Source organism: Perissodus microlepis, chromosome 11 (assembly GCF_051167445.1).
Source record: "Perissodus microlepis isolate ML-2025 ecotype Zambia chromosome 11, ASM5116744v1, whole genome shotgun sequence".
Classification (NCBI taxonomy): Eukaryota; Metazoa; Chordata; class Actinopteri; order Cichliformes; family Cichlidae; genus Perissodus; species Perissodus microlepis.
In genome coordinates this window covers 589,118-616,644 of record NC_140471.1, presented here as the reverse complement: position 1 = coordinate 616,644, position 27,527 = coordinate 589,118, and the positions used below count along the sequence as shown (strand labels likewise).

At 43.7% G+C, this 27,527-nt stretch overlaps 2 protein-coding genes across 4 annotated transcripts in view; one reads left to right on the top strand and one right to left on the bottom strand.

Annotated features, from left to right (window-relative positions):
• Window positions 1-27,527, top strand: part of LOC146377003 (NACHT, LRR and PYD domains-containing protein 12-like) — a 554,927-nt gene that overhangs the window by 434,950 nt on the left and 92,450 nt on the right. The window lies entirely within an intron of this gene.
• Window positions 1-27,527, bottom strand: part of LOC146377006 (uncharacterized) — a 34,020-nt gene that overhangs the window by 2,059 nt on the left and 4,434 nt on the right. Inside the window, exons 3-12 of the mRNA XM_084944965.1 lie at window positions 23,999-24,411; window positions 22,230-23,859; window positions 20,255-20,518; window positions 19,674-20,108; window positions 14,785-15,201; window positions 13,688-14,140; window positions 11,703-12,149; window positions 1,687-1,941; window positions 1,355-1,603; window positions 966-1,223 (exon numbers count right to left, since the gene is read on the bottom strand). Of these exons, the coding sequence (XP_084801091.1) occupies window positions 966-1,223; window positions 1,355-1,603; window positions 1,687-1,941; window positions 11,703-12,149; window positions 13,688-14,140; window positions 14,785-15,201; window positions 19,674-20,108; window positions 20,255-20,518; window positions 22,230-23,859; window positions 23,999-24,389 (4,799 nt within the window). The 5' untranslated portion in view covers window positions 24,390-24,411. The remainder of the gene's footprint in view (window positions 1-965; window positions 1,224-1,354; window positions 1,604-1,686; window positions 1,942-11,702; window positions 12,150-13,687; window positions 14,141-14,784; window positions 15,202-19,673; window positions 20,109-20,254; window positions 20,519-22,229; window positions 23,860-23,998; window positions 24,412-27,527) is intronic.

The following is a 27,527-nucleotide window of genomic DNA, read 5'->3' as shown; positions in this document are numbered from 1 at the left end:
TTGCAGATTATTTTAATGGGTCTAATTCAAATGTGTCTGCAGACGAGCTTATGAATTCCAGCCTTCAGCTTATTGTTTGAGCAACTGATAAAAGTAGCCCAGGAGGTGTAATGACAACACTTTATAATAACTGTAATTAATAAAAAGTATACTTAGACCAATTTCAATTGACTAAGAGTAAAATGACAATAATGCTAATGATACCATTTAGTAAAACCACAAACGTGACACACAAATCAGAGGCTGCAGTTTGGGAAACACTGAAGATCACCAGAAATGTTTGGGACTCATTCATAAACTTCATAGAAGTTGTTTCCAATAATATACTTTTAAAGAATTAACTTGTTGCATAGTAAAGTTGGTGTTGGATTAAAATACAACAAACTGCTCTCACTGTTGCCATGACAGTGGGTTAATGCTAAAGAAAAGGTTGTGTGAGTCTCAGAGACTAAACAACAGTCGGGGCGGGTCATCTGTGATGAAACCCTCGATGTTAAATAGTGAAATAAAGATCTGGTCATCATTAAAGAACACATACTATAGTGATAACATGTTGTTTGTGTCATCAGAGTGTAATTACCGTCTCTTACCAGCTATGATATATAAGATATGAAGCATTAACTTAACTACATTGTTGTTCATACATGTTGCCACTATGAACACCACTATCAGCTGCTCCTTTCCTCCTGAGATCAGGAAAACTGAACTCAAAGCCATCTGTTCAAACCAGTATACTGTCTGTAAACATCAACAACGACTCCAGTTACTGTTTAATCCTGTTTACTGGTCTGTGTTTGTTATGGTAACCCTGAGTTTCTTGTTCAGCTGTTCAAATAATCTTTTCCTCACACTAACAGTAAAATATTAGCTTGTTTATTAAGCAGTGTAATTATGTTACAATAAAGTGCAATGTGTTGTTCAGCACTCACAGGTGCAGCGCAGAGAAACGAGCTCTAATATCTGACCTGAGATGAGAAACGCTGTCCAGCATGAGGAGGATGGACTCTACTCCCCCTGCTGGTATGGAGGTCCACAGCAGGTTCAGTTTGACTCTGTCTCCATGTTTGAGGATGAAGATCAGAGCAGCACAGTCCACTGAGTCCAGCTGTCTGCAGCTCAGGTTGATCACATGACCGAGTGACCTCAGCAAACTGGGTACAGCGTGACTGTTGTGAGCTCTGTATAGCTCTCTGATGGAGCTCATCACAAAGCTGGGACTGGGCCTGAAAACAAAGAGTTTATTTCCACCTTTGTTTAAAGGATCCATAAAGTGCTGATTAAAGATGAGACAGAATTTCAAATCCTCCTGATTAAACAGCAGAAACTGTGTAAAAGATCAAACTACATTCAGCACCTTTTAAACACAATCCTGTCCAGAAAGGGGAGCAAACGTGTGGTCTCCTCCTGTAAAAAGAGGTTCTTCCTCAGGTCCACAGTGATGGTCTGAGCTGACGGCTGCTGCAGCAGATAGTGAAGAAGCTCCCAGCTCAGACAGCAGGAGGTCAGGTCTCCACCAACCTTACTCAAGAAGGACAACGTCAAGTCCTTGTCCTGGGTTTCATGGAGGAGAGACAGAAGCTGCTGGAAGCTCTCTTCACTCAGTCTGCAGAGATCATAAATATAAAATAAGCTTTAAAGTAAAATCTACATTTTATTTGTCCTGTGATGTTCAGGAAAGACATTTACTTGACTGTTAGAGGACCATTGTGGAGCAGCAGAGCAGTGAGACCCTGAGCAGGGATGCAGGTCTCAGTCAGGTCTAACCGTCCGACTGTCCAGTATCTCAGCAGGGAAGCCAAACTACTGACAGCCCTCAACAATACTCTATGTGATGGTCGAGCTTTCTTAGGCACAAGAGAAAGCTCTTCAACAGCCAGCCGACAGGTCGCTCTGCCTCTTCTTACCCACTGAGACAGCAACAAGGACATGTCGATGGAAAGCCTGAAGATCAACGAGACAAAAGAGCAGAAATGATGAACACCAAGCACTAAAAATTCAAAGTGGACAGCAGATAAATGTTGTTAGAAGAACAAGAGAGAGTCATGGTTTCACTTCCTGCCTCAGACTGTATAGTTGTGCTGTGTGTCTAAAAAGGACAGCACCTTGTGGAAAATACATTATTATACAATAGGGCTTTTATTAATGATATATCAATCTAGAAGCTAGTGAACATGCAAAGCCTAGGGCCTTAGAAGAAAAACATTTTGTGGATATACAAAAACAGTAGGAAGTGTGCTTTCTAGTTGAGATCTATGCAGAGAGTGATGTTGTATAAATCTTCCCACGCGTGTGTTCAGTAAATCATTGTTTTGACTGGACCTATCTGGACTATTGGTTGTTTGTTCTCAACCCCACACCACAGGTTTTGGCGCCGTGACTCCGGATGTGGTGCGTTTGAGGAGGTTGGGATGGAGGAATCCAGAGTCCAGTAGTGTTCAAGTGGACAGACAGGATCCGGTAGATCGAAGCAAGTGGAGTGGGCCCACAAAAGTAAGAAGGTAATGTTAGGGATAAAAGAAATATTTTTTAATGTGTATCTGCTCATTATATTGTTTTATGTACTTTAATAATGAAGGCTTGTAGAGCAAGGCCACCTTTGACTCACAAACTAAGTGCTCAGCCAGACTGAAAAACAGGAAGTTTTAGTGCACAGGCATATTAATAAATCAGACACAGAAAAGAGGAACTTTTCATATAAGCAATGTTTGAGACTGTGTGACGTCTGAAGTACAGAAATCAGTTTCAGTTTTCAGTTTTATTTGTCATATGCAAGTTAGCACTGGGTCAACATTGCAATGAAATGTTTGACGAGCAGCAGTCACTCAGCAGCATGATACAGTAGGAGAAAATATAATAAAATAAAATAAAATAATAAAAAAATAGAAAAATAGTAAGGAGCAAAATATTAGAGAGACATGGTAAAAGAGAAAAGATGACTAAATATATATGTATCTATAAATATAAATATATGTACACTAGGGATTAAATAAGAAAATCTTGAAAAGAAATATGACGGGAGGGCAGATGGGATATTGCACAGGAATGAGCAGCAGAAAATTACAGTATTGCACTTTTTAAATATAAATATCAATAACAATAAAGTGGAGTAACCAGTGCAGATTAAACAGAGTACTTGTGAAGCTGCAGGGTAGCTTCTGAGTGCTGTGTTGTGTGTGTTTAAGTGTTGTGGTTGAGGTGTCGTATGGCTTGGTGGTAAAAACTGTTTTTAAGTCTTGCAGTCCGAGCAGACAGACTCCTGTAACGTCTGCCAGATGGTAACAAGGAGAACAGCTGATGTGCTGGGTGGCTGTGGTCCTTGATGATGCTGTGTGCTTTACGGAGGCATCGCTGGAGATAAATGTCCTGAATGGCAGGAAGCCTCGTGCCAGTGATGTGCTCTGCTGCCTTCACCACCCTCTGTAGTGATTTACGGCTGCTGGCAGAGCAGCTTCCGTACCAAACTGTAATGCAGCTCGTCAGCAAGCTCTCAATTGCACACCTGTAGAAATTTGAGGTGATGTTGGTGTTCATGCTAAACTTCCTCAGCCTCCTCAGGAAGTAAAGCCGCTGGCGAGCTTTCCTGATAGCAGTGTCTGTGTGAAGGGTCCAGGAGAAGTCCTCGGTGATGTTGACTCCAAGGAATTTGAAGCTGCTGACCCTTTCGACTTTGACACCGTTGATGTGGATGGGCTGGTGTTCCCTGACTGGTCGTTTCCAGTAGTCCACTATCATCTCTCTAGTTTTGCTGATGTTGAGAGTCAGGTTATTTTCCAGGCACCACTCGTACAGCGCCATCACCTCCTCTCTATAGGCCGTCTCGTCGTTGTCTGTGATGAGGCCTATGATGGTTGTGTCATCCGCAAACTTGATGATGATGTTGGACTCGTGTTTAGCAACACAGTCGTGTGTGAACAGGGAATATAGGAGGGGGCTACGCACACAACCCTGTGGCGTACCTGTGTTTAGGATGAGTGGTGAGGAGGTGTGCTTACCGACTCTCACCACCTGGGGCCTGTTTGTGAGGAAGTTTAGAATCCATCTGCAGATCAGTGTTCCCAGCCCAAGGTCGACGAGCTTCGTGGCAAGTTTTGAGGGGATGATGGTGTTAAATGCCGAGCTGTAGTCGATGAAGAGCATCCTTGCATATGTATTCCCTTTCTCCAGGTGAGTGAGGGTGGTGTGCGTTGCCAGGGCGATGGCATCCTCTGTGGCTCTGTTTGTCCGATAGGCAAACTGAAGAGGGTCCAGTGTGTCAGGGAGGGAGGAGCAGATGTGACCTTTGACCAGCCGCTCCAGGCACTTCATGATGACGGATGTCAGTGCAACAGGACGGTAGTCATTCAGACAGGAGACCACAGATTTTTTGGGAACAGGAATGATGGTGGATGCTTTGAGGGACGTGGGGACCACTGACTGCCTCAGGGAGAGGTTGAAGATGTTGGTGAACACCTCTGCCAGCTCGTCTGCACACACTCTGAGTATCCAGCCTGGGATGCCGTCCGGTCCTGGAGCTTTGTGAGGATTTACCTTTTTAAAGGTCCATCTCACAGCTTCTGTTTTCAGAGTTAAAGTTGCAGCCTCACTGTCCTCCTGAGGGAAGAGGATCTGCTCTCTGTTGTCTGCGTCAAAACGAGCATAGAAGTTGTTAAGCTCGTCTGCAAGAGATGCAGTGGGCTGAACACTGACTGTGTTGTCCTTCTTGTAGTCAGTGATGCAGCGCAGTCCATTCCACAGTCGCCTGGTGTCAAAGCTGTGGTAGCTGGACTCCATTTTGTCCCTGTAGTCCTTTCTGGCCTTTTTTATGGACTTTCGGAGGTCATACCTGGCTGCTTTATATGCATCAGCATCCCCGGAGTTAAAGGCAGAGGTCCGCACTTTTAGCTTGGCGCGAACGTCTATATTGGCTTGCTGTTTCTCTGTCGCCTTCGGCACAAAACTCCGGCGCGTTTCCCTCGACGTCGCGCGAGTAAACAAAGGATCCCAGGCAGCAGAGCGTCCACGGAGTCGAAACCCGCTGTAAAGTCCGAACTGGCTGACGAACGTAGCTCCAGAAGCGTTTGTCTGTCATACCGAGTGTATGATCACGCTGTGCGCACAGAAATTGAAAGCAGTACAAAATAAATAATAACATTTTTGCTGAGATAACTGGGAGCTCTCATCGGTGCAGCCATCTTACGGCGCAACCGCGCCATATAAGACACAGCTTATGATTCTAAAGTTAAAGAGCTCTTGCAACTGGCGTTTGAGCTGTGCAGGGGTCTCTCTCTTCCGGAAGATGATTGAATAAAAGAAAGATAAATGTTTTAACACACTATGAGTCGGTTTTCTCTGTTCTGTCATGGGGATAAAAGGATCGGGGTTCAACAGTAAGCACAGCCTGTTGATCAATATCCAAAGTGTGCTGATTGGAAAAGTTAAGACTAAATTATGTCCACTCGTGAAGATCTCTAGTAAATGTTCCATCCAAAGCTTATTAAGTGTGTCTTGTCAAGTTGTTTTCATGTGTCACTGTGAAGGTACAAGAAATTTAAAATAGGGCATTAGAAGTTGGACCTTGGCCAAGGACATTAAAGGTTGGACCTCGACCTTGGTTTCAAAGTTACAGAATGTGAACTAGTACGACAGTTGGACTCTTAAGAATGCGAAAGTTCAGCTTTGACAAGCGACCATCTCCTGGACACGGGAGTGGATCTGGTTGGACTGCGCGCCAGGTAGGTGTCCCTCGGGAGTTGGACCCCGTTAATCACTAGTGGTCTGAGACCACTTTGCTTTGTCTGGGACGAAGGTTTGTGTTGTTTGGGCAGCAGAGGTTGGACCTTGGGGGGATTAAAATTGATTAAAACTGGCGGTTCAAGTCCCCAGTGATGCTCTTAAATTTATCTGTGGTTAAAAGTTGTGAACCCCTTTTAAATTAATGACATGGGCATAAGAGGTTGGACCTGGGCATTGGACGCCAATAAACCCACTAGGGAATCACGGTGTTTGTGTTTGTAGGTACCTGGGTTGTTTGTTTATTATGCATTGTTGCAAGTGTAAAGTGCTTAGTAAATAACTGTGTGAAGTTGCCCAGTTTGTGTGCGCAGCTGAAGGTGCACCTTTTACATTGAAAGTAAGTAGAATTACAGAGGGCTGAGTATATGGTGTGCGAATATTGTAACAAGAGTTTGAGTAGGGTTATTGCGGAGTGTGTGGTTTATTTTTGTTTGTGTTGTGTTTTTTGTTGTGTTAATTGGGCTGAAAGCTGTACTGAAAGAATTGAGTTAATTGTTGGATAAACTGTGCAGAAGAACTGTGTTAATTGTGCTGAAGACGTGCTAAAGGAATTCTGCTAACCACGCTGAGGATTTTGATGTGAAGGATTTTTGTTAATAGTTCTTAGTTAATAGGCTTTGAAGAATTGTGTTGAGTGTACATGGCAGTATTGTGTTTACAGACTGTGACGGGGGGTGCTAAATGTCATCAAGAATTTGACTAAGAGGACTGCTGTGAAAAGAAGAGTGTTGGTTTTTGTGCTAATTGCATGAATGTGAAGAAAATGACTGTGTGTGGTTTATTTTTATCTTTTCATTCAGTGTGAAGAAACGGCTGTGTGCGTGGTCTATTTTCATTTTTAATCCTTTTAGCAAGTTGATGTAGTGACTGAGAGAGCAAAGTTTTAGTGGTTTGGTGTGTTTGATTGTTATACTGAGTTTTCTTTCCTTTTGAGAGCTGCGAATACAGAATAGTGTGGTGAAAACATAAAGTTGAGCACGGGTGAGTGAGCAGCGAGTGAGAGTGCAGAGCAGGTGTTGGAGAAAAGAGGAAGTGAGCGCTGGAGCAGCCAGCACGCTTCTGAAAGTGGAAAAAGGCTGACAGCACAGGGGTGACCCCCAGTAGAGAAAAAAGATACTGAAGGATCAAGTGGAACAGTTAAAGAAGGCCATTTGCATGGCCTGCACTGGGACATCAAAGGAAGCAGAGCAGGAATGTAAAGACATGGAAGAGGAAGTGAAGAAATTATGTGAGGCTAAACAAAAGACCTTAGAGGACCGGGACTCTTTACATCTGATCTTCCGGGATGAAGGTGGAAAATGCGAGGTGAGGATGAAATAACTAGATGAGGGATCTCAGGGGTGGTCAGTGTGGAGGAAGATGAAAACGCAGAGGAAGTCACTGAAAGAGAGACATGGTAAGTACTGCAAGTGGATGATAATGTGTCAGGGGGTATTCCCTTGGCTGAGAGAAGAAGCGGAGAACACTGGACCCTTACCCAAAAAGGAAGAAGCAGAAGTGGGCAGCCTTGACCCAGCAACCCCGTCAGCATATCCCTCTCTCACATAGTTGCCCAGCGCCCTTCCTCCTCCATACGCCTTATCTGTCCTGAATGTGAAGAGTGGAACAGTCTGGGGCCCGAAAACACAGACTGTGTAGTGGATGGAGGCTTTGTGGACTTCACAATAGGCAAAGCAGGGAAACCCTACAGGGGGTGACCGAAGAGCAGTCCACAGCCGGACCCTCTGGGGAAGGGATCTAGCTGGGAGCACCCGAATACGGTGTACATTTTAGGACATCGTCAGGTCTCAGGAAAAAAGTTGTCAGGTCTCAGTCTCACACGAAAAAATGTCAGGTCTCAGACTCACACGAAAAAATGTCAGGTCTCAGACTCACAAGAAAAAATGTCAGGTCTCAGACTCACACGAAAAAATGTCAGGTCTCAGTCTCAGATGAAGGCTGCCATCTTGCAAATTTGGAGTAGTGACTTGAGGTGGAGCGACTGTGTCACGCTTCCGCCCACACACCCGCTGGACGTGACCGCAAACACGCCCCCCTACACTTTTTACGTAGCCCGGCTGCTCGAGTTTTTTTGCTGGTTTACCACGACTGACGACTCGTTTAATTAAGGTAAATACAACCATGTCACTGTTATAAAAAAGACACACAGTTTATCATCTTATAGTTCTAAAATCGATCTGTTGTTAATTCGTTTGCTAGATTAGCCGCTAGCATACGCACTGTGTTGGAGGCTTGTTGCTAGCTAGTTAGCGATGCTACACACCTGCTACTCTAATAGTCTGTGTTATTGAAGCATTCAGCACTCCTTAGGTTTTGTTATACATTTTTAGACAGTGATGAGATCATCTGCACACTCCACAGAGGCCCAGAGTTACTGTTAATATCAAAAATATAATGCTGTCCTTTGAGATTTTAACATAAGACTGTGAGTGTAATGGATCTAAAACTGTTTAAATCTTCAGAGCCTTCTACATCCTGGTAACATGGAGACTTTAAAAACATCAGCAGAACGTCTCAGTAATGTAGTCTAATTTGTTCTTTTCATTTAATAATAGAGTCCATATTATATCAACAGCTACATTCACCCTGGAGAGAAACTCGCGAGGGAGACCATCAGGACCAAGCTGGGTTTCTGGGTCCAGAGGTTTGGAGAAACTTCTTCCCTTTCTTTCATCACAGCTGTCCTGTGCCAGAAGTTCTGTTGACCCACTCAAAAAGGCATCATTTAAGAAACACCAGGAACACTGAAGCTTATCGCATTGATCAAGCAGGACTCATGATCTTCACCAGCAGCTCCCTCACAGGGAAATCTTCAGCACTCCTCTGTAGGCCCGCCCCAGGAGATGGATAAACCCAGCATTTCATGAACACTGTGATGAGACCTTTGCTTTGTGTAATGTTATAAATACTCGGATACTCCCCAAAGGCTCCAGACTTTTATATAAATATATGATATTCAGTCCTGTAGAAAGTTATATATTTAAAAATATATGATCCTCTCTGGTTACTCTGGTATGAATAACTCTGAATCACTTTATGGTAAATAACACACTATCTGCAAAAAACTGTGAAAGAATTCCAGATGACAAGTTTGTAGTTCAACATACAAGTGATGACCTTTGACCTTCATCAGGTTTTATTTAATTGTGTTAGACAAAATCTCATATGCTCTTCATGCAGCTGAGTACATCAAGTGTTTAAAACGGAAGCTGTGCAGGTCTGAGATCAGCAGCTTTGTGAAACACCAAACTGAGGTCCTGTTAATGCTGATATATAGTGACACAGTTACAGGGGTGATTAATCCTTTTGTTTTTTTGTCTTTAACTTTATCAATAAAGCTGCAGCCTTCACTACAGCACATGTGGTACTTTAACCTTTGTACTGTTTTCATCAGTTCATTTTGCAGTTAACATGTGAACATGTTGGATGATCTGTCTGCTGTCACTCGATGGGGCTGAGGTCTGAATCTGAGGGCAGCTCCTGTAATCACAAAGAGAACAGAACCATCAAACTCAGATATAAATTTTATCCCTCAAAATTGAAATAAAGCTGATTCTTCTGTCCTCACACACTCAGGATCTGAAGTTCTTCTCTTACATTTTTTTTCAGTATTACAGTACACTATAGTACTTTAATCCATAGTTCCTGATTAATGAGGAGTTACTGAAGTACAAGCTTTTAAAAAAAATGTTACTGTCTTTACAGATGTGGCAAGAGACTGAAAACATGCCGTTGTTTGCACATCTTTAATATTCAGCTCTGCACAGGAGCTGAAGCAGGATGCAGCCTGTTGCTTTTACAGTATAATACTTGTAATAAAAGTACAGTAACAGTAATTAGTGACTGAGTAGCCCGGGGCGTTTCTCTTGATTTCTTAGTAAATGTATTCACCTGCACAGATTAGCTAATCGAACCCTGACATCTTAGCTAGCTAGGTCTCAGGACCTAGCTAAGGATGGTAGTTACGGAGTAGCTTACAAACACATTTAACTTACCGAAACAGTGCAGCGGGGCCTCGGGTCCTTCTGTCGGGTAGTCCAGTTTACTGAAGAACACCTCAGGCTGTCAGGTTAAAACACTCGGTCGTGTTTTCGAAGCGTAAACGCTGGCCCTCCTCTCAGAGCCTACGCTCTATCTGCTATTCCCGAACAGAGATACGCAAGTTTCTCCGTGACTGCAGCTGTCACTACAGTCATTGGTGGGACGTGACAACAGTGCCACCTGCAGGAAGATTTTCTCTCTGTCTGATAGCTCGTGTTCTGAGACCTGACATTTTTTCGTGTGAGTCTGAGACCTGACATTTTTTCTTGTGAGTCTGAGACCTGACATTTTTTCGTGTGAGTCTGAGACCAGACATTTTTTCGTGTGAGTCTGAGACCTGACATTTTTTCGTGTGAGTCTGAGACCTGACATTTTTTTGTGTGAGACTGAGACCTGACAACTTTTTTCCTGAGACCTGACGATGTCCTAAAATGTACACCGTACCCGAAACAGTGTCCCAGTCTAACACATTTCGGACAGAGGAGGAAACAACCCAAAGAGGAAGACAAGGAAAAACTGGATAAGGCTGAGCAGAGACACTCGGACACTGGCAGCCCAGTACACCTGGAGTGTAGACACCATCTCGGTGGATGAAAACAGAGAACAAGGGATCTTACAGGAGCTTCCAAAAGGATCCAATATGCAGACCATATTCAAGGTCAAGGAGGGAAATTGGGAAGCCATTATTGCAGGAACTGTGGAGGACGACAAAGATGTGTTGCCCATGATAAGTGAGAAGCTGAATAAGCTTAGGTGGAAGGTAGTGGATAAAGAACTGGCAGAGCTGAGAAGCATGGAGAGTGAATGTGGTCTCAGGGCCACATCAAGCTCTCCTGTGACACAACCACCCATGCCGAATGTGACTTAGGTGGTGGAGACAAGTGTAGAAACCAGGCCTGGCCTGTCCAGTCGACCATCAGCCCAGGTGGGCAACAATTTCTCTGATTTGGTGGAAAGGGAATTGCAGTCAGGAAAGAGGTATGGTGCCGAGGGGTCGCGAAGACGCTTGATCTTCCAGAGGAAGCAGCATCAGGGGATAGTGGAGAAGGAAGAAGAGGTACGGAGTCACCAAACGGAAAAAGAGGCCCGGCTCATCCTACCCTTGATGGTGGGTCCAACTGGAGGACCAGTGTATCAGCCCTACAAGATCAGACATCTGGAGGCACTGGTCAAGCAGCTGCCCCCTATTACAGAGGGAGGGGCTGCGTAGATTCAGAAGCTACAGAATCTGACGGAGGGAGAAGAACCGGCCATAGGAGATTTTCGAGCAATAGGTGGGCGATGCATGAGGGGCGGAGGTCTCGTAGATGTGGAGGAGCACATATGGTGGAATAGAGGTGGATTACGTTAAAGGGTCCACAACCTCATTTACCTTTGACTTGTGTGAATTTATTAACTGTAAAGGAGCAAACAGCAGCTGGAGAGGGTACAACGTGTGGGTATGCTGTGACTACGCGCTAAGTACACATTGTGAATGGGGAAAGCAACCTTTTGACAGCTGGTGTCGAAACTGGGATCAGGTAAGGGGGTGTACAGGAGAAAGTTGGAGGCTGTCTAGACAGGGGCAGGGGGCGACCTAGAGCGTTAGAGGGATTTTAGTCCGACCCAGAATCCACTGACCCATCCATGGGGGGCTGGTGGTGCGAAAGGCCCATATATCTAGTTCTAGGGGTCGAAGTCAAAGGGACAGATCCAAAGGTATTAATAAAAGTTAATTTTATTGTAATAGCCCAGCAGCTGCAGCAGATACTCCAGTTGCTGGGCCTCCTACAAAAATGGATGTACACACACTCTGGAAGAGCTCTGGATCACAGCTGGAACACAGTGAAGATGGAATCACAGAACATGCTGGAAACGTTCTGCAAATGAAATCATCATGTCTTATTTACCTGAGCTGTGAGATATAGGGCAGACACTGCAGGAAACTCCTCACTTCACTCTCTTCATGTGAGCAGCCTCTCGGCTCCACTTGTTTCTTCTCTGGTTGGAGTTTCAGCACTTCCAGGAGGATGGAGGTCTTTCTCGCTGAGAGGTCTATGAACCAGACTGCAGGAGCTGAAAATACTGACTGTAATGATGGAAGGACACTCAGACCTGTTTTAGTCTCATAGTCCTTCACATCGGAGTACAGCTCCAGCAGGAAGTCACACTGATCTTGCTTCAGACCATCATCTTCATCATCCATGTTTCTCTCATGAAGAGGGAATGTTTGATATGTGCACACTGATGCTAACAGCTCCAGGATCTTCTCTCCTGTCTGCTGTTCTCGCTCTGCTGCTGCACAGAACAGACTCACAAAGAACCTGATTGCTTCATCAGGATCCACAAAATCAACACTGTAACAATAAGAAGGAAACATTTAGTGATGATTTGATGTGAGCTGCATAAAAACAGCCACACACTGCTGATGGACTCCATTTCTTCCATGTCCTTCCTGTATACAATGAAACTCCATGTTAAACACATCTTCCATCAGAGCAGCTCAACACTGTTTCACACTCTTACAACACAAACACTCATCCTGCTCTAATACATCTTCTACATCTGCAGGGGGACACACAAAGTGATGAAGACTCTCTGCTGTCTGAAATCTTCATCTGCTGCTCACTATAGAGCTGCTACCATCATCATCATGCTCAGTAAAACAAAGTCAGCAGATAAAGTGCAGCTTCACCCTCAAAGTGGCCCGCATGCGCAAAAGAAGACGTCACACACAACGCGCTCTGTTTAGACCCAGAGCAAACAGTGTTGTTTGACTGATGGCCCTTAATGTAAAGACTTCGGACTTTACGTTTCCCAATTTTTGCTTTAAGTTATTTTGTTATTTACATATTAATGTAGATAACCTAATAATGATCCTTATTGCTGTTTTAGAGGAGCGGTGCTTCAAAGGATAGCTGCAGATTTCTGTCAGAATCTGCAGATTATACAGTACAAATAAAATGTTCACGTTTCTCCAACGTTGTCTTCCCAACAGTTTCACTAACATCTACACTGGATGGCCAGGAGGCGTTCGCGATGTCTTCTCCGGCGCTGATAATTGGCATCTGTCTTGTGTCAGTGACGTAAAAGACGGATTTAATGCGACATGACCGTTCAAACAGCAGTTGCTTTCTAAAACATCAGATATGTATCGGATTCAGGACCACATACGAAAGTGACCCAGATCGGATTTGAAAATATCGGATTTGTGCCGTTCACACTGTCACACCATGATCGGATATGGGTTGCATAGGGTCAAAAAAATCGGATTTGATGCGCTTTCGCCTGCAGTGTGAGCGTAGCCTAAAGGACTTGTTGAGTTTGTTTTCATGTGGTTTCCATGGCGATGATGGATTCAGGTGTAAAGGATGTTTCAGGCTGTATCACTGCAGCATAGAGATGGTTAACAGCCGCTCTCATTGTCAAAAAGCCACAAACTGTTTCAACATTTGATGTCAACTTGTTGTTGTTCTAAGAGCAGCTTTAAACAGGACTGACGTATCAGCACTGAGCTACGTTCTTCTTCACATCATTTCACGATTCTGCTGCAGGTCAAACATGCAGGTTTCCATCAAACACATGTGTGCACTCCAACACTCTCTGCTGCATGTCACATGATCACCTTCATTCACAAAACTTCCATCAACTTATTGAATTGAACATGAAATCAGTTCATTTCTACACCTATCAAATCTAAATCCAACCTTTCTGATGAGAACTTCTTTATTTTAGATCCTGTTGTCCTGTTCCAGCATTAAAAGTCGTCTGACATTTACAGAAAATAACCACAAGTCAAAATCATCACTTTACAATTTATGGAGCTTCAAACATTTCTTTTTACACGCATCTTTTCTTACAGATATTTGACTCATGTGAAGAACATCTGATTTACCTGAGCTGTGAGATATAAGGCAGACACTGCAGGAAACTCCTCACTTCACTCTCTTCATGTGAGCAGTCTCTCATCTCCACTTGTTTCTTCTCTGGTTGGAGTTTCAGCACTTCCAGGAGGATGGAGGTCTTTCTCTCTGAGAGGTCTATGAACCAGACTGCAGGAGCTGAAAATACTGACTGTAATGATGGAAGGACACTCAGACCTGTTTTAGTCTCACAGACCTTCACATGGGAGTACAGATCCAGCAGGAAATCAGTCTGATATTTCTTCAGATAATTAATATCTACATTCATCCATCCCTCATGAAGAGGGAATGTTTGATATATGCACACTGATGCTAACAGCTCCAGGATCTTCTCTCCTGTCTGCTGTTCTCGCTCTGCTGCTGCACAGAACAGACTCACAAAGAACCTGATTGCTTCATGAAGACCTGGCCACCAAGGAAGAACACTGTAACAATAAGAAGGAAACATTTAGTGATGATTTGATGTGAGCTGCATAAAAACAACCACACACTGCTGATGGACTCCATCTCTTCCATGTGTGTCCTGTATATAATGAAAGTCCATTTTAAAGCTGTCTTCCATCAGAGCAGCTGAACATAGTATTTAGACAGAACCAGTGTTGGGAAGGTTACTTTTAAATGTATTCCACAACAGATTGCAGATTACATGCCCCCAAATGTATTTTGTAACGTATTCCGTTAAGTTACTCAATGAGAGTAATGTATTCTGAATACTTTGGATTACTTAATATAATCTCATGCTTTTTTACAACCAAATGAATGGACTGTTGCTGTGTGATTTGTTACTATTACTGAAGATTACTCCCCATATCAATACCAACTAGATTTGCAGTTTATTTCACACCTTAAACCTTTCCCCACATTTTGACAGCTGTCGACTCTGAGTGCAGGTTTAGCTTTCATCAAGCCAGCTAACACAAAGAAAGCCTGCTTATGATCAAGCTGCTTCATTGTTCAGCCCTCTGTACAATTATATTAAAATTCATATACTGAAGGATTTTTCCACTGCTGACTTCAGGGAGCATCTCATCTTATGAAGAATTAATCATGTAAAGTAGCAGTGATTTACCTGAGCTGTGAGATATAAGGCAGACACTGCAGGAAACTCCTCACTTCACTCTCTTCATGTGAGCAGTCTCTCATCTGCACTTGTTTCTTCTCTGGTTGGAGTTTCAGCACTTCCAGGAAGATGGAGGTCTTTCTCTCTGAGAGCTTTATGGACCAGACTGCAGGAGCTGAAAATGCTGACTGTAATGATGGAAGGACACTCAGACCTGTTTTAGTCTCACAGTCCTTCACATGGGAGTACAGATCCAGCAGAAGGTCACACTGAGTCACACTCTCATGAAGAGGGAATGTTTGATATGTGCACACTGATGATAACAGGTCCAGGATCTTCTCTCCTGTCTGCTGTTCTCGCTCTGCTGCTGCACAGAACAGACTCACAAAGAACCTGATTGCTTCATCAGGATCCACAAAATCAACACTGTAACAATAAGAAGGAAACATTTAGTGATGATTTGATGTGAGCTGCATAAAAACAACCACACACTGCTGATGGACTCCATCTCTTCCATGTATACAGGGTGGGACATTTATATGGATACACCGTAATAACATGGGAATGGTTGGTGATATTAAAGTCCTGTTTGTGGCACATTAGTATATGTGAGGGGGCAAACTCCTCAAGATGGGTGGTGACCATGGTGGCCATTTCGAAGTCGGCCATCTTGGATACAACTTTTGTTTTTTCAATAGGAAGAGGGCCATGTGACACATCAAACTTCAGAATCAGAATCGTGTTTATTGGCCAAGTATATGTGCAGACAAATACAAGGAATTTGGTTCCGGTAGATGGTGGCTCTCAAGCACAGCAATGTAAATCTCACACACACACACACACACACGTGTCTATATATACATTACACATACATACACAAAGCTGTGTAAACCAACTATAAATAACTAATCTAAACTTATATACATAAAAATACAGAAATGAAATGAGGTGGAATGAATACTACAGAATGTACATAAGGTGCAGCTGCAGTCTGGCAGTGGGAGCAGTGTGACAGGTCAACTGTTTAGAAGGGAGATGGCGAGGGGAAAGAAACTGTTCCTGTGTCGGGTGGTCCTGGTCTGCAGGCGTCTGTACCGTCTGCCAGAGGGCAGCAGGTCAAAAAGTCTGTGTCCAGGGTGTGAGGGGTCTGTGATGATTTTCCCTGCCCGTTTCCTGGTTCTTGAGAGGTACAGATCCTGGATGGAGGGCAGGGGGGCATGATGATCCTTTCTGCTGCCTGTACAGTCTGCTGCAGTCTGCTCCTGTCCTGTTTAGTGGCTGCACCATACCAGACTGTGATGGAGGAGCACAGGACAGACTCAATGACCGCAGTGTAGAACTGGATCAGCAGCTCCTGTGGAAGACTGTACTTCCCCAGTTGTCTCAGGAAGTACATCCTCTGCTGGGTCTTTTTGAGGATGGAGTTGATGTTGGTCTCCCACTTCAGGTCCTGGGAGATGGTGGTACCCAGGAACTTGAAGATCTTCACAGTTGACACAGGGCTGTCTGATATGGTGAGGGGGAGCAGAGTTGAGGGATGTCTCCTGAAGTCCACTGTCATCTCTACAGTTTTAAGAGTGTTCAGCTCCAGATTGTGCTGACTGCACCAGAGTACCAGCCGCTCAACTTCCTGCCGGTATGCAGACTCATCACCATCCTGAATGAGGCCAATGACAGTGGTGTCATCTGCAAACTTTAGGAGTTTAACAGACGAGTTCTTGGAGGTGCAGTCGTTAGTGTAGAGGGAGAACAGTAGTGGTGAGAGGACACATCCTTGAGGGGCACCAATACTGAGGGACCGAGAGGTGATCTCCCCCAGCCTCACTTGTTGCTTTCTATCTGTCAGGAAGTTGGTGATCTACTGACAGGTAGCTGGTGACACGCTGAGCTGGGAGAGTTTGGAGGAGATAAGTTCAGGCACGATGGTGTTAAAAGCCGAACTAAAGTCCACAAACAGGATCCTGGCATAAGTTCCCGGGCGGTCGAGGTGTTGCAGGATGTAATGCTGGTGATTTCCTGCAGGCCCCTCCACACTGACGCTGGGTCATTGGCTGAGAGCCGTTCTTCCAGCTTCTGGGAGTAGATCCTTTTAGCTGCTTTGATCTCCTTGGTCAGTGTGTTCCTGGCTTGCTTGTACAGGGCCCTGTCACCACTTCTGTAGGCGTCCTCCTTGGCCTTATGAAGATGTTGGAGTTTAGGAGTGAACTATTGTTTATTGTTGTTGTATGTGCAAAAGGTCTTTGTTGGCACACACACATCTTCACAAAAACTGATGTATGATGTCACAGTGTCCGTGAGCTCATCCAGGTTATCAGATGCAGCTTCAAAAACAGTCCAATCAGTGCAGTCAAAACAGTCCTGCAGTTCCTGCTTTGCTGCGTTAGTCCACTTCTTCACAGTTTTGACTACAGGCTTGGCACGTTTAAGTTTTTGCCTATAAACTGGAATAAGATGGACCATGCAGTGATCAGAATGTCCCAAAGCTGCCCGGGGCACAGAGCGATAGGCATCTTTTAGAGTGGTGTAACAGTGATTCAGTATGATGTTGTCCCTGGTGGGGCAGTCTATATGCTGTCTGTATTTAGGGAGTTCGTGGTTGAGGTTTGCTCTGTTAAAATCCCCAAGAATAATTGTAAAGGAATCCGGGAATTTCCTTTCCAGGGTGGTGATCTGGTCAGCCAGCTCGCACAGTGCGTTGTTCGCGTTGGCCTGAGGAGGGATGTAAACTCCGACCAGCATGAAGGAAGAAAACTTATTGGTAATGTCACAAGAAAAACAATGGTGTGCTTGGTTTCAACGTAACTTTATTCTTTCATGAGTTATTTACAAGTTTCTCTTTGTTCACAGCCATTGACATGTCAAAGAGGTTAACACGTGAGGAGCGGATCGAAATTGTGTTGATATCTGGTGAACGCAGTAACCGGGTCATGGCAGCAGATTTCAATGCAAGACACCCTACGAGACCACCCATCTCCCATGCTACAGTTAGCAAACTGCTTGCTAAGTTTCGTGAAACTGGTTCAATGTTGGATTTGCCAAAATGTGGACGCAAGAAAACTGTCAGTAATGAAGAAACATCAGTGGCTGTCCTAGCTTCATTCAGCAAGAGCCCACAGCGTAGCACTCGCTGCATGTCACTGGAGAGTGGCATTAGTCGAACATCCCTTCGGCGGATATTAGCTACTCACAAATGGCACCCTTACAAACTCCAGCTTCTGCAGCATCTCAACGAGGATGACCCAGATCGGCGCACAGAATTTGCAGAATGGGCAAAACAAAAATTGGAACAGGACCCTCAGTTCACGCAGAAGATTTTGTTCAGTGATGAGGCAAACTTTTATGTGAATGGTGAAGTTAACAAACAAAACCACTGCGATTGCTCTGACACTAACCCACATTGGATGGATCCCTCCAAGACTGTTGGAACAACAAAAGTGATGGTTTGGTGTGGTATATGGGGTACAACGATAGTGGGTCCATTCTTCATCAGTGGAGACCTCAAGGCCACTGGATATTTGAAATTGCTACATGATGATGTGTTTCCCTCTTTATGCACTGAAGCTGGCACGTTCCCTGAGTTTTTCCAGCAAGATGGTGCACCACCACATTATGGGTGCCAGGTCCGAGCATTCCTAGATGAACAGTTTCCTGGAAAGTGGATTGGTCATCGTGGGCCAGTTGAATGGCCCCCAAGGTCTCCCGATCTGACCCCCTTAGACTTTTATCTTTGGGGTCATCTGAAGGCAATTGTCTATGGTGTGAAGATTCGAGATGTGCAGCACCTGAAACTACGGATACTGGATGCCTGTGCTGGCATTTCTCCTGCGGCGTTGCTATCAGTGTGTGAAGAGTGGGAGAAGAGGGTTGCATTGACAATCCAACACAATGGGCAGCACATTGAACACATTTTATAAGTGGTCAGAAACTTGTAAATAACTCATGAAAGAATAAAGTTCCGTTGAAACCAAACACACCATTGTTTTTCTTGTGACATTACCAATAAGTTTGATGTGTCACATGGCCCTCTTCCTATTGAAAAAACAAAAGTTGTATCCAAGATGGCCGACTTCTAAATGGCCACCATGGTCACCACCCATCTTGAGGAGTTTGCCCCCTCATATATACTAATGTGCCACAACCAGGACTTTAATATCACCAACCATTCCCATGTTATTACGGTGTATCCATATAAATGGCCCACCCTGTACAATGAAACTCCATGTTAAACACATCTTCCATCAGAGCAGCTCAACACTGTTTCACACTCTTACAACACAAACACTCATTTACTGAGTCACTTCACTAAAGGACTTGTTGAGTTTGTTTTCATGTGGTTTCCATGGCGATGATGGATTCAGGTGTAAAGGATGTTTCAGGCTGTATCACTGCAGCATAGAGATGGTTAACAGCCGCTCTCATTGTCAAAAAGCCACAAACTGTTTCAACATTTGATGTCAACTTGTTGTTGTTCTAAGAGCAGCTTTAAACAGGACTGACGTATCAGCACTGAGCTACGTTCTTCTTCACATCATTTCACGATTCTGCTGCAGGTCAAACATGCAGGTTTCCATCAAACACATGTGTGCACTCCAACACTCTCTGCTGCATGAACTCAGTCACATGATCACCTTCATTCACAAAACTTCCATCAACTTATTGAATTGAACATGAAATCAGTTCATTTCTACACCTATCAAATCTAAATCCAACCTTTCTGATGAGAACTTCTTTATTTTAGATCCTGTTGTCCTGTTCCAGCATTAAAAGTCGTCTGACATTTACAGAAAATAACCACAAGTCAAAATCATCACTTTACAATTTATGGAGCTTCAAACATTTCTTTTTACACGCATCTTTTCTTACAGATATTTGACTCATGTGAAGAACATCTGATTTACCTGAGCTGTGAGATATAAGGCAGACACTGCAGGAAACTCCTCACTTCACTCTCTTCATGTGAGCAGTCTCTCATCTCCACTTGTTTCTTCTCTGGTTGGAGTTTCAGCACTTGCAGGAGGATGGAGGTCTTTCTCTCTGAGAGCTTTATGGACCAGACTGCAGGAGCTGACTGGAAAACTGACTGTAATGATGGAAGGACACTCAGACCTGTTTTAGTCTCATAGTCCTTCACATGGGAGTACAGATCCAGCAGGAAATCAAGACGATATTTGTCATTAGAATTAGAATGAAGAGGGAATGTTTGATAAAAGCAGACTGATGATAACAGGTCCAGGATCTTCTCTCCTGTCTGCTGTTCTCTCTCTGCTGCTCCAGTAATGAGATTCATCAAGAACTCAGTTTGATCTGAGAGATTTTCTGATGACTGAAAGAAACTGTAGATTCCAAGATTACCAAAATATTTAAAGTTAGTATTTTTATTCAATCCAATAATTTCTTTAAGCACAACACATTTGAAGTCAAAGACAGATGAAACATACATGTGCTTATAAATAGATGAATATGCATATGAGCAGTATACCTGAGTGAGTGGATCTTTGGTAAACACTGTAAGAGAAAATCCTGCACAGATTGGTAAACAGAAGTTCTGTGGTCCCAGTGGAGGCAGACTTTAACCTTCTTAGCACTTTTCTGCAGGATTTTTCGAGCTCGGTCACAGAGTTGTGTTTGACTGTTTACTGAAAGGTGCAGCTGGTTTTCAGCAAAGTGAAGTAAGCTGATGTAATCCACTTCCGCCTCGCTGAGAAGACAAATGGTCCACAGCTGCCATGATAAGAGGTGAGTCCTACAGTTGGAAATTTATTAGAGTTATCAGATCTTAACAACCATGAAGTGTATTTTGTTTATTAATCCAGAAACAGATTTAAAATGTTTGTTCTTTTCATTCTAGATTCTGCATCGCAACAACTGCAAGAGTTTGTATTCACCACTCAGATTCATCACAAGTGTGCTGTTAACATGTATAGGCTAAAGACTAATGCACAGAACTTTGGTGATTTTTGCTTAGTCTTAGTTTGGCCACCGAATTAATTCCCAGTTTATATGTTGTACAGAATTTATGAAGTTTTGTGATTCTTGCTCTGTCTCTTATTTAGTTACATTAACATGTTTAATCTATCAGTTGATAATTACTGTTCCACTCAGTTTGAAAAAAGATTCTTACTTCTGTAATCATTTCAAATCTTTCCCATTTTTCTCTGCTCAGCTTAGTTTTCATTAGATTCCAATTAATTAAGTAACAGAGGGGGTTGTTATCAGTTTCAGCTGCTTTGATCTTAGTGAAACCGACAAGAGGTGCACCAGAGGGGGAACAATGACACAACCCTCGAAAGATGAATAGTTTTACAGGCCACTTTCTTTTTTTGCTCCTCATCTTTTCTATTTTTTCACTAGTTTTGCATTTGGCTAGGGTCAGTGTCACTACTGGTAGCAGGAGGTGATACCTGGACATTACAGAGGTTGCACAGGTAGTCTAACTTCTCCAGGATTGCACATTATTATGTGCCATTGCCAGATGTTTGTCTGTCTCCCTGAACATGGAGAAGATTCAAGGTGTCAGGTAGATACTGTAGGAGAGATAGATGGGGCTGCAGAAGGTTCTTAACCCATCTGCAGGACCAGTAGCTCCTTTATGTAAGGAGCAGGGTATTACTGTCATGCGGCGGCTGTGTGAAGGCAAGGGAGGACCCAAATGCATGGCTCAAGACACACGGGGATAAACTCAAAAGGCAGGTCTTTATTAACAGGAACATAAGAAGTCATACAAAACTATACTGGGAACAACTAAAGCTGAGGTGCTGGGAAGACACGGGGAAATGCACACAACCTAGAGGGACGACGCAACACGGAACAAAGGGATACTCTGACATAAATACACAGAAGGTAATGAGGGAAGTGGGAACACACGGGGAACACAGCTGAGGACCATTACTCATGTCAGGGCGAGGAGGACACGAAACTGAAAATACTGACACCAAGATGTGGACCTTAAACACAACACAGTACATAGAGATGAGCACAGAGAGAGAGGCAGAGAACAAGGATGAATACACGAGGGGATGAGGAGAACACAGAACACAAAGGATGGGAACACGGTACCAGAACAAACACCACAATAAAAGCGTGGACACAGGGGGAATCCAAATACCAAACCAAACAATCCAATGAACATAAGGAACAAAATACAAAACCACAGGAAAACTAAGAACACTGGGTCAAAATGACCCAGGACCATGACAATTACTGCCAGAGCCCTACAAAAATGACCTCCAGCAGGCCACTGGAGTGAATGTCTCTGACCAAATGAACATCATCTAGTAGGCCTCACTGCCTAGCACCAAGGACCAGAGTGGCATTTGCCATAGAATACCAGAATCGTGTAGTTAAAAAAAGAAAAGGGAAAGGCTCAGATACACGTGTAAATTTTTAATGGTGAGTAATTAAAAGTATACTTCGAACGTTATGCGTAAACATGCAAACTACATATTCTTACTTACCTTTGGAATTTGCTCAGACATCCTAGTAATGGTCTCATTCCTTGTTTTGGTACTTTTGTATCCTCCAGGTTCAGCTGTATTTTCCTCTCCTTACTCTGACTGATTACATAGGACAGGGCATAGCACTGCTGAGGATCAAGAGTCTCCCCGCTCAGATCAAGACAGTAGTCCAGTTTATCCAGAAGATAAACACAGGCTTCAGCAGACTGAGACTCATAGAGACACTGACATAAGAACAGCATGTCTATTTCACAGTCCTCAGTGTCACTACAATCTACAAAGGTGGTCACCAAGTGTTTGAAGAACCAACCAGATGTGTCTCTGAGCTGCTGAGAAGTAAACAGACATTGTAACAAATCAGTGTTCTTCTCATTCAACAGTCCACACAGGAAAGGGACCAAATGTTTCATGTGTTTGATGTTGTCATTGGGACACTGTTGGACAACACTTCTGGTTCTTTCTGGATCCTTCAGGAGCCATAGTGCTGCAAAAAACTCCTGAATTGTGTAGTGAAGAAAGGCAAACAAGGGTTTCTTTCGAACTGGACCGGCTTGAATTAGAAGTCTGTTCAAAAAGGCCAAATTAGCACACCTGTCAATCTGGGGTGGAGACAGGTTCACATTTTTTCCTTCTGTTGCCAAAAAAGCAGCTTCAGCTAAAGACAGTATTGCATTGCACTGGCTGGAGTCATTTTCAGTTGTCTTGCATACATTTCTCTGATTGCAGAAATGGACAATATTGAGGTATATTTCGGTAACTGTGCAGGGATGTGGAGAGAAATCTGAGCCCTCAAAGCTAAAGCAGGCGACCACCATCAGGGCGTACATGGGGATGTGGCAAAGAGAGAATAACTCCAAGTTACACAAGACTTTGTTGAAGTGGTCCTCACTCAGATTCTTGGATAAGTACTCTCTGATGCCCTGCTCACTGAAGCCTTTCACTTCCACTCTGAGACAGTCCCAATCCAACAGGAAGTCTGCTGACTCCACCTCTGGTCTGCAGGTGACGATGATCTTTGCTTCAGATAGAAGGGTCTTCTCTAGGAGCTCCAGCACTGCAGACTGGGTTGATGTAGAGGGAACATCTGGTACTCCATCAAAAATGATGGTAACACTGTCAGCATTATTCTTTATGTCCTCTAAGACCTCATCTTTGCCTTCATCTGGTTCACAGAACACACTGAAGAGAAGATCCTCCAGTTTATGGACCTCTGTGATGTTGGGTGCTTCTCTCATATCAAAGTAGAACATGTAATCTAGATCCTTGTTATCTTTCTCTGACCACAGTTTCAACATCTGATGGACCACAGCTGTTTTCCCAGTTCCAGGTTTTCCTACCAAAAGGATTTTTCTTTCATACGTTTTCAGCAGTTCACTGGGAGAGGTTCCATGTTTGTCCTCAGGTATGTAGGCCTTGAGTTTTTTAGTACGAAGCTTCCTGCTTTTCTTGATCTTTGACTTTTTTATTTTGGATGCTGAAGCCTGTCCTCGTGTGTCTAACACAAGTGAAGTGTAGGACAAAGATGTCTCCTTGTTGAACAGGACTGCTTTACTTTGGATCCATGATCTTTCTGAAATCTTCTGAGCTTTAAATTTCAACTTTTGCTGGTATCTGTGACACGGTTTAGGGCCTGAAAGAAAAGAGGTGTAGGAGAAATTAATTAAAAAGTAATTTCAGGATTTAACTCATGTGTCACTGAACAACACTGCATTATAAATGAGTGTGATCACGTGAAATCTTGCCGCAGACTTTGGCTTGTTTAAAAATACCTTGTAAATACGTTACATCCATGTTGATGTCGTCCTTGAAGGAAAAGCAGCTGATCCAGTAGTTCAGGTCAAATTTGTCTCGTGAAGAGGAATTTGACTCTGTAATTTCCAGAAAAGATGGCCGCCTTTCTGTGGATGTCTTTCTTGTTATGTCAATAATCCTGAGAAACTCATAGCAGGCTGCTTCCCCCTTTTTTATGACAGAGTCCACAATTGTTCTGGTTTTGTCAAAGTCGTCACCCGCTGTCTTTATTTTACTGACTTCTTCCTCTGACAAAACTTCTTTCTGGTAGAGATGCTCTACAATCACAGTGAGCCCCTTTAATGTTCTCACCAGTTTGGGCTTGGCCCTCCTGACGTACTCCACAGCGGACTGAGATGTACAAGCCATGTTTCCTTTATTTCCTGGATTTCTGTTGAAAAAATATGAATTAAAACAAAATTTAATTCATTTCAAAGATTCAGACTAATATATATTTTTGATGTTGCTCCTGTTCCTAGCATTGCTAGGCTTCGTTTTAAATTGATGTGTCAAGTCTGTTTATAATTTATCCTCAGTCTTTGACTTTTAGTTTTTTCAGCATTCTGGTTTTTGATTTTATTTTCTTGTCTTCTTTAAATGTTTTTTTTTCTTTATTATTTTGCAAGTGACAGCGCCACCACTCTCTTGGTGGCGCTGTCACTTGGTGTTCGCTCGCTCTGCGGTAGAGTATCACTTCCTGTTTCTGCTCAAACACAGTGGTGTTTCTGAGTAGCTTATCTGCTTAGCAATTTAATTAAAAACTTTTAGATACATTCTTTTTTCATAGTATAATCTTCGCGTGCTTCATCCGAAGCACACTTTCTGTGTACTCACTACCTGATTTATAGCCAAAGTATTCACTCACTGTGTATTTACTGTTTCGCTAGTTTAGCTTAGCTCTCTGTCTCTCTTCCACAGCATGTCTTTATCCTGTCTTCCTTCTCTCACCCCAACCAATCACAGCAGATGCCCCCGCCCCTCCCTGAGCCTGGTTCTGCTGGAGGTTTCTTCCTGTTAAAAGGGAGTTTTTCCTTCCAACTGTCACCAAAGTGCTGCTCATAGGGGGTCATATGATTGTTGGGCTTTTCTCTGTATCTACTGTACAATATAAAGCGCCTTGAGGCGACTTTTGTTGCGATTTATCGCTATATAAATAAAATTGAATTAAAATGAATTGAAATTGAATTCAAAGCAACATGTAACTCTGGTTTTGATAATTACTGTGTATTTTCTCATTTTGCATCTTCACTACTTACTCAACACACAGCGTCTCTTAGTTGCTTGCATAATAATCTAAATCAAAACTGCAGGTGGGGGAGAGATATATCAGAGGTGGAGAATGAACTCAGCCTGGATCTCTATTGTCTTATGTACTGAAAGAAAGAAAGTGTACTTTATTGTTCCCTGTGGGGAAATTCCTCTCTGCATTTAACCTATTCACTCAGTGAAGCAGTGGGCAGCCATTGGGCGCCCGGGGAGCAGTGTGTGAGGACGGTACCTTGCTCAGGGGTACCTCAGGGTAACTGTTCAGGGGAATCGAACCCCTGACCTTCCGATCATGGGGCCACCACTCTACCTACTGAGCTATCCCTGCCCCTCCCCTACTGTAGATGACTGAATGATGTGGTGGGTGTAATTCCCTCTGCAGTGGGGTCGGGTGGACCACCCCGGGCTCTGTGGGGCTTGGTTGTGCTGTTGCTGTGGGCCCTGGTCTGGATGGGCCTGTGCCCCCTGGCCTTGATGGATTCCAGGGAACAGGGGTGTCTACTGGGGTCAGCAGGGAAGCTGGCCCCAGGGAGGGGCTACTTGCCTCTTCCCATTCTACAACATCCACCCAAACATGCAAGGCCTTGGGGTGCAAGTGTGTCATTGAGGTGCAGGGGAGGCATTCTCCCTGTCCCCTTCTGTCCGCTTGTGCCTCAATTTATTTTGAGGCACAGGTGGCCTCAATTTTATTCCAATTTTGTTGTTTTGTGCCTCAATTTTATTCCACAAACTAGACATCCACATTACTCCCACTCTCATAATACACACACATGTAGGGCCTTGGGGGTGGGCAGGCTATGCAGCGTCCAGAGGTGAGGTGTATTCAACCTCACCTCTGGTGCCGGTGCCCACCTTTTTAATTTTAAATGCACCCCACGTGTGGGGCTCTCCTCAGCTCTTTCCAGGAGGGTGGCGTGGCTGCCCCTCTTTGGGCTCTCACACTCTGAGGGGCCTCTGGATGTCTGCCTGGATCTCCTCCATGCCTGCTTCATGCCCTCATTGGAGGGGCTATCACTCCCCACACCCTCTAGCAGATTGTTAAATGGAGAAATGTCTTGAAGCATTCTCAATCATCCAAGAAAGTAAATCTCCAAAAGTTGATTCTGTTCATCTGGACGTAGCGTTTTGTGGGAGAAATGTTTCGTCACTCATCCAGGTGACTTCTACAGTCTCAGCTGACTGCAGGTTTCAATCTTATAAACAGGACATTTGCATAATGACTGAAACCAGCCCACTGAAGGAACAATGGGCTGGGAGGTCAGTTTCTTCATCATTAATATGCAAATTGTCATGACCATTGTTTAAAGACCACTGATCAATGTGATGAAATGTTTCTCCCACTGAAAATGCTACCTCCAGATGAACAGAATCAACTTTTGGGTACATGGAGAAACCTTTTGAATACAAGCGCGCTCACGCACTTAAGCAATGCGGTTGAAAAATGTGGGTGCGCCTAACTTTTGTGCTGGTTTTCTTAGGCGCACCAGTGCAACCATGGCAAAAAGTTTGTCTACAGCCCTGTAGATGAGATCTAAACTAAACACAACTGTAACGACTTCCACAGTCGCTAGAGGTCAGGGATTGAGCCTGCCTATTTGCCTGATGCGCTGTCAACTTTACGCAATAATGCGAGAGGTGGAATTGCTTGCTTGTTTATTAAAGTGCTTTGAGAGTTTACAGAGCAATGTGATCAGCTCCCGATTCAGACTCTTAAACATCACAGGCTCTGATGCAAGAAGGGGAAACTCGTTGTGCAGCGGTCAACAAAAACTACGGCTACCCAGCCCTCCTCTCAGTGAATGACAGACTGACAACGCCCTCTTAATTTCACAACTAGCACCCACGTGACTCCCGTTACACATCACCATAGCAACCAAACAAATGAAAACCCAGTGATCATCAAAATTCAATACATTTAGTTATGGATGCTACAACAACAAAACTCTGACTAAATAATGGCACAAGAACTTAATATATTTCCAATATAACATAAGGAATCAGAAAATACAAAATAAACTCAAACAGCTGGGTCACACACCCAACTCCTGACAAATTGTCTGATTAGAAACATCTGGAAAAACACAAGAAGACCCTCACTGTTGTTTAACTTTCACAGCTGAAAAGACTCTCAGCTGATCTGCATGTTTCATCATTTCCTCTTATTGTTTTTTACTAAATGTTTATTGCTTAGTAGTTTTCAGTCCATCGTGTCAGTAAGGGACATAGACCAGAGGGAGGAGA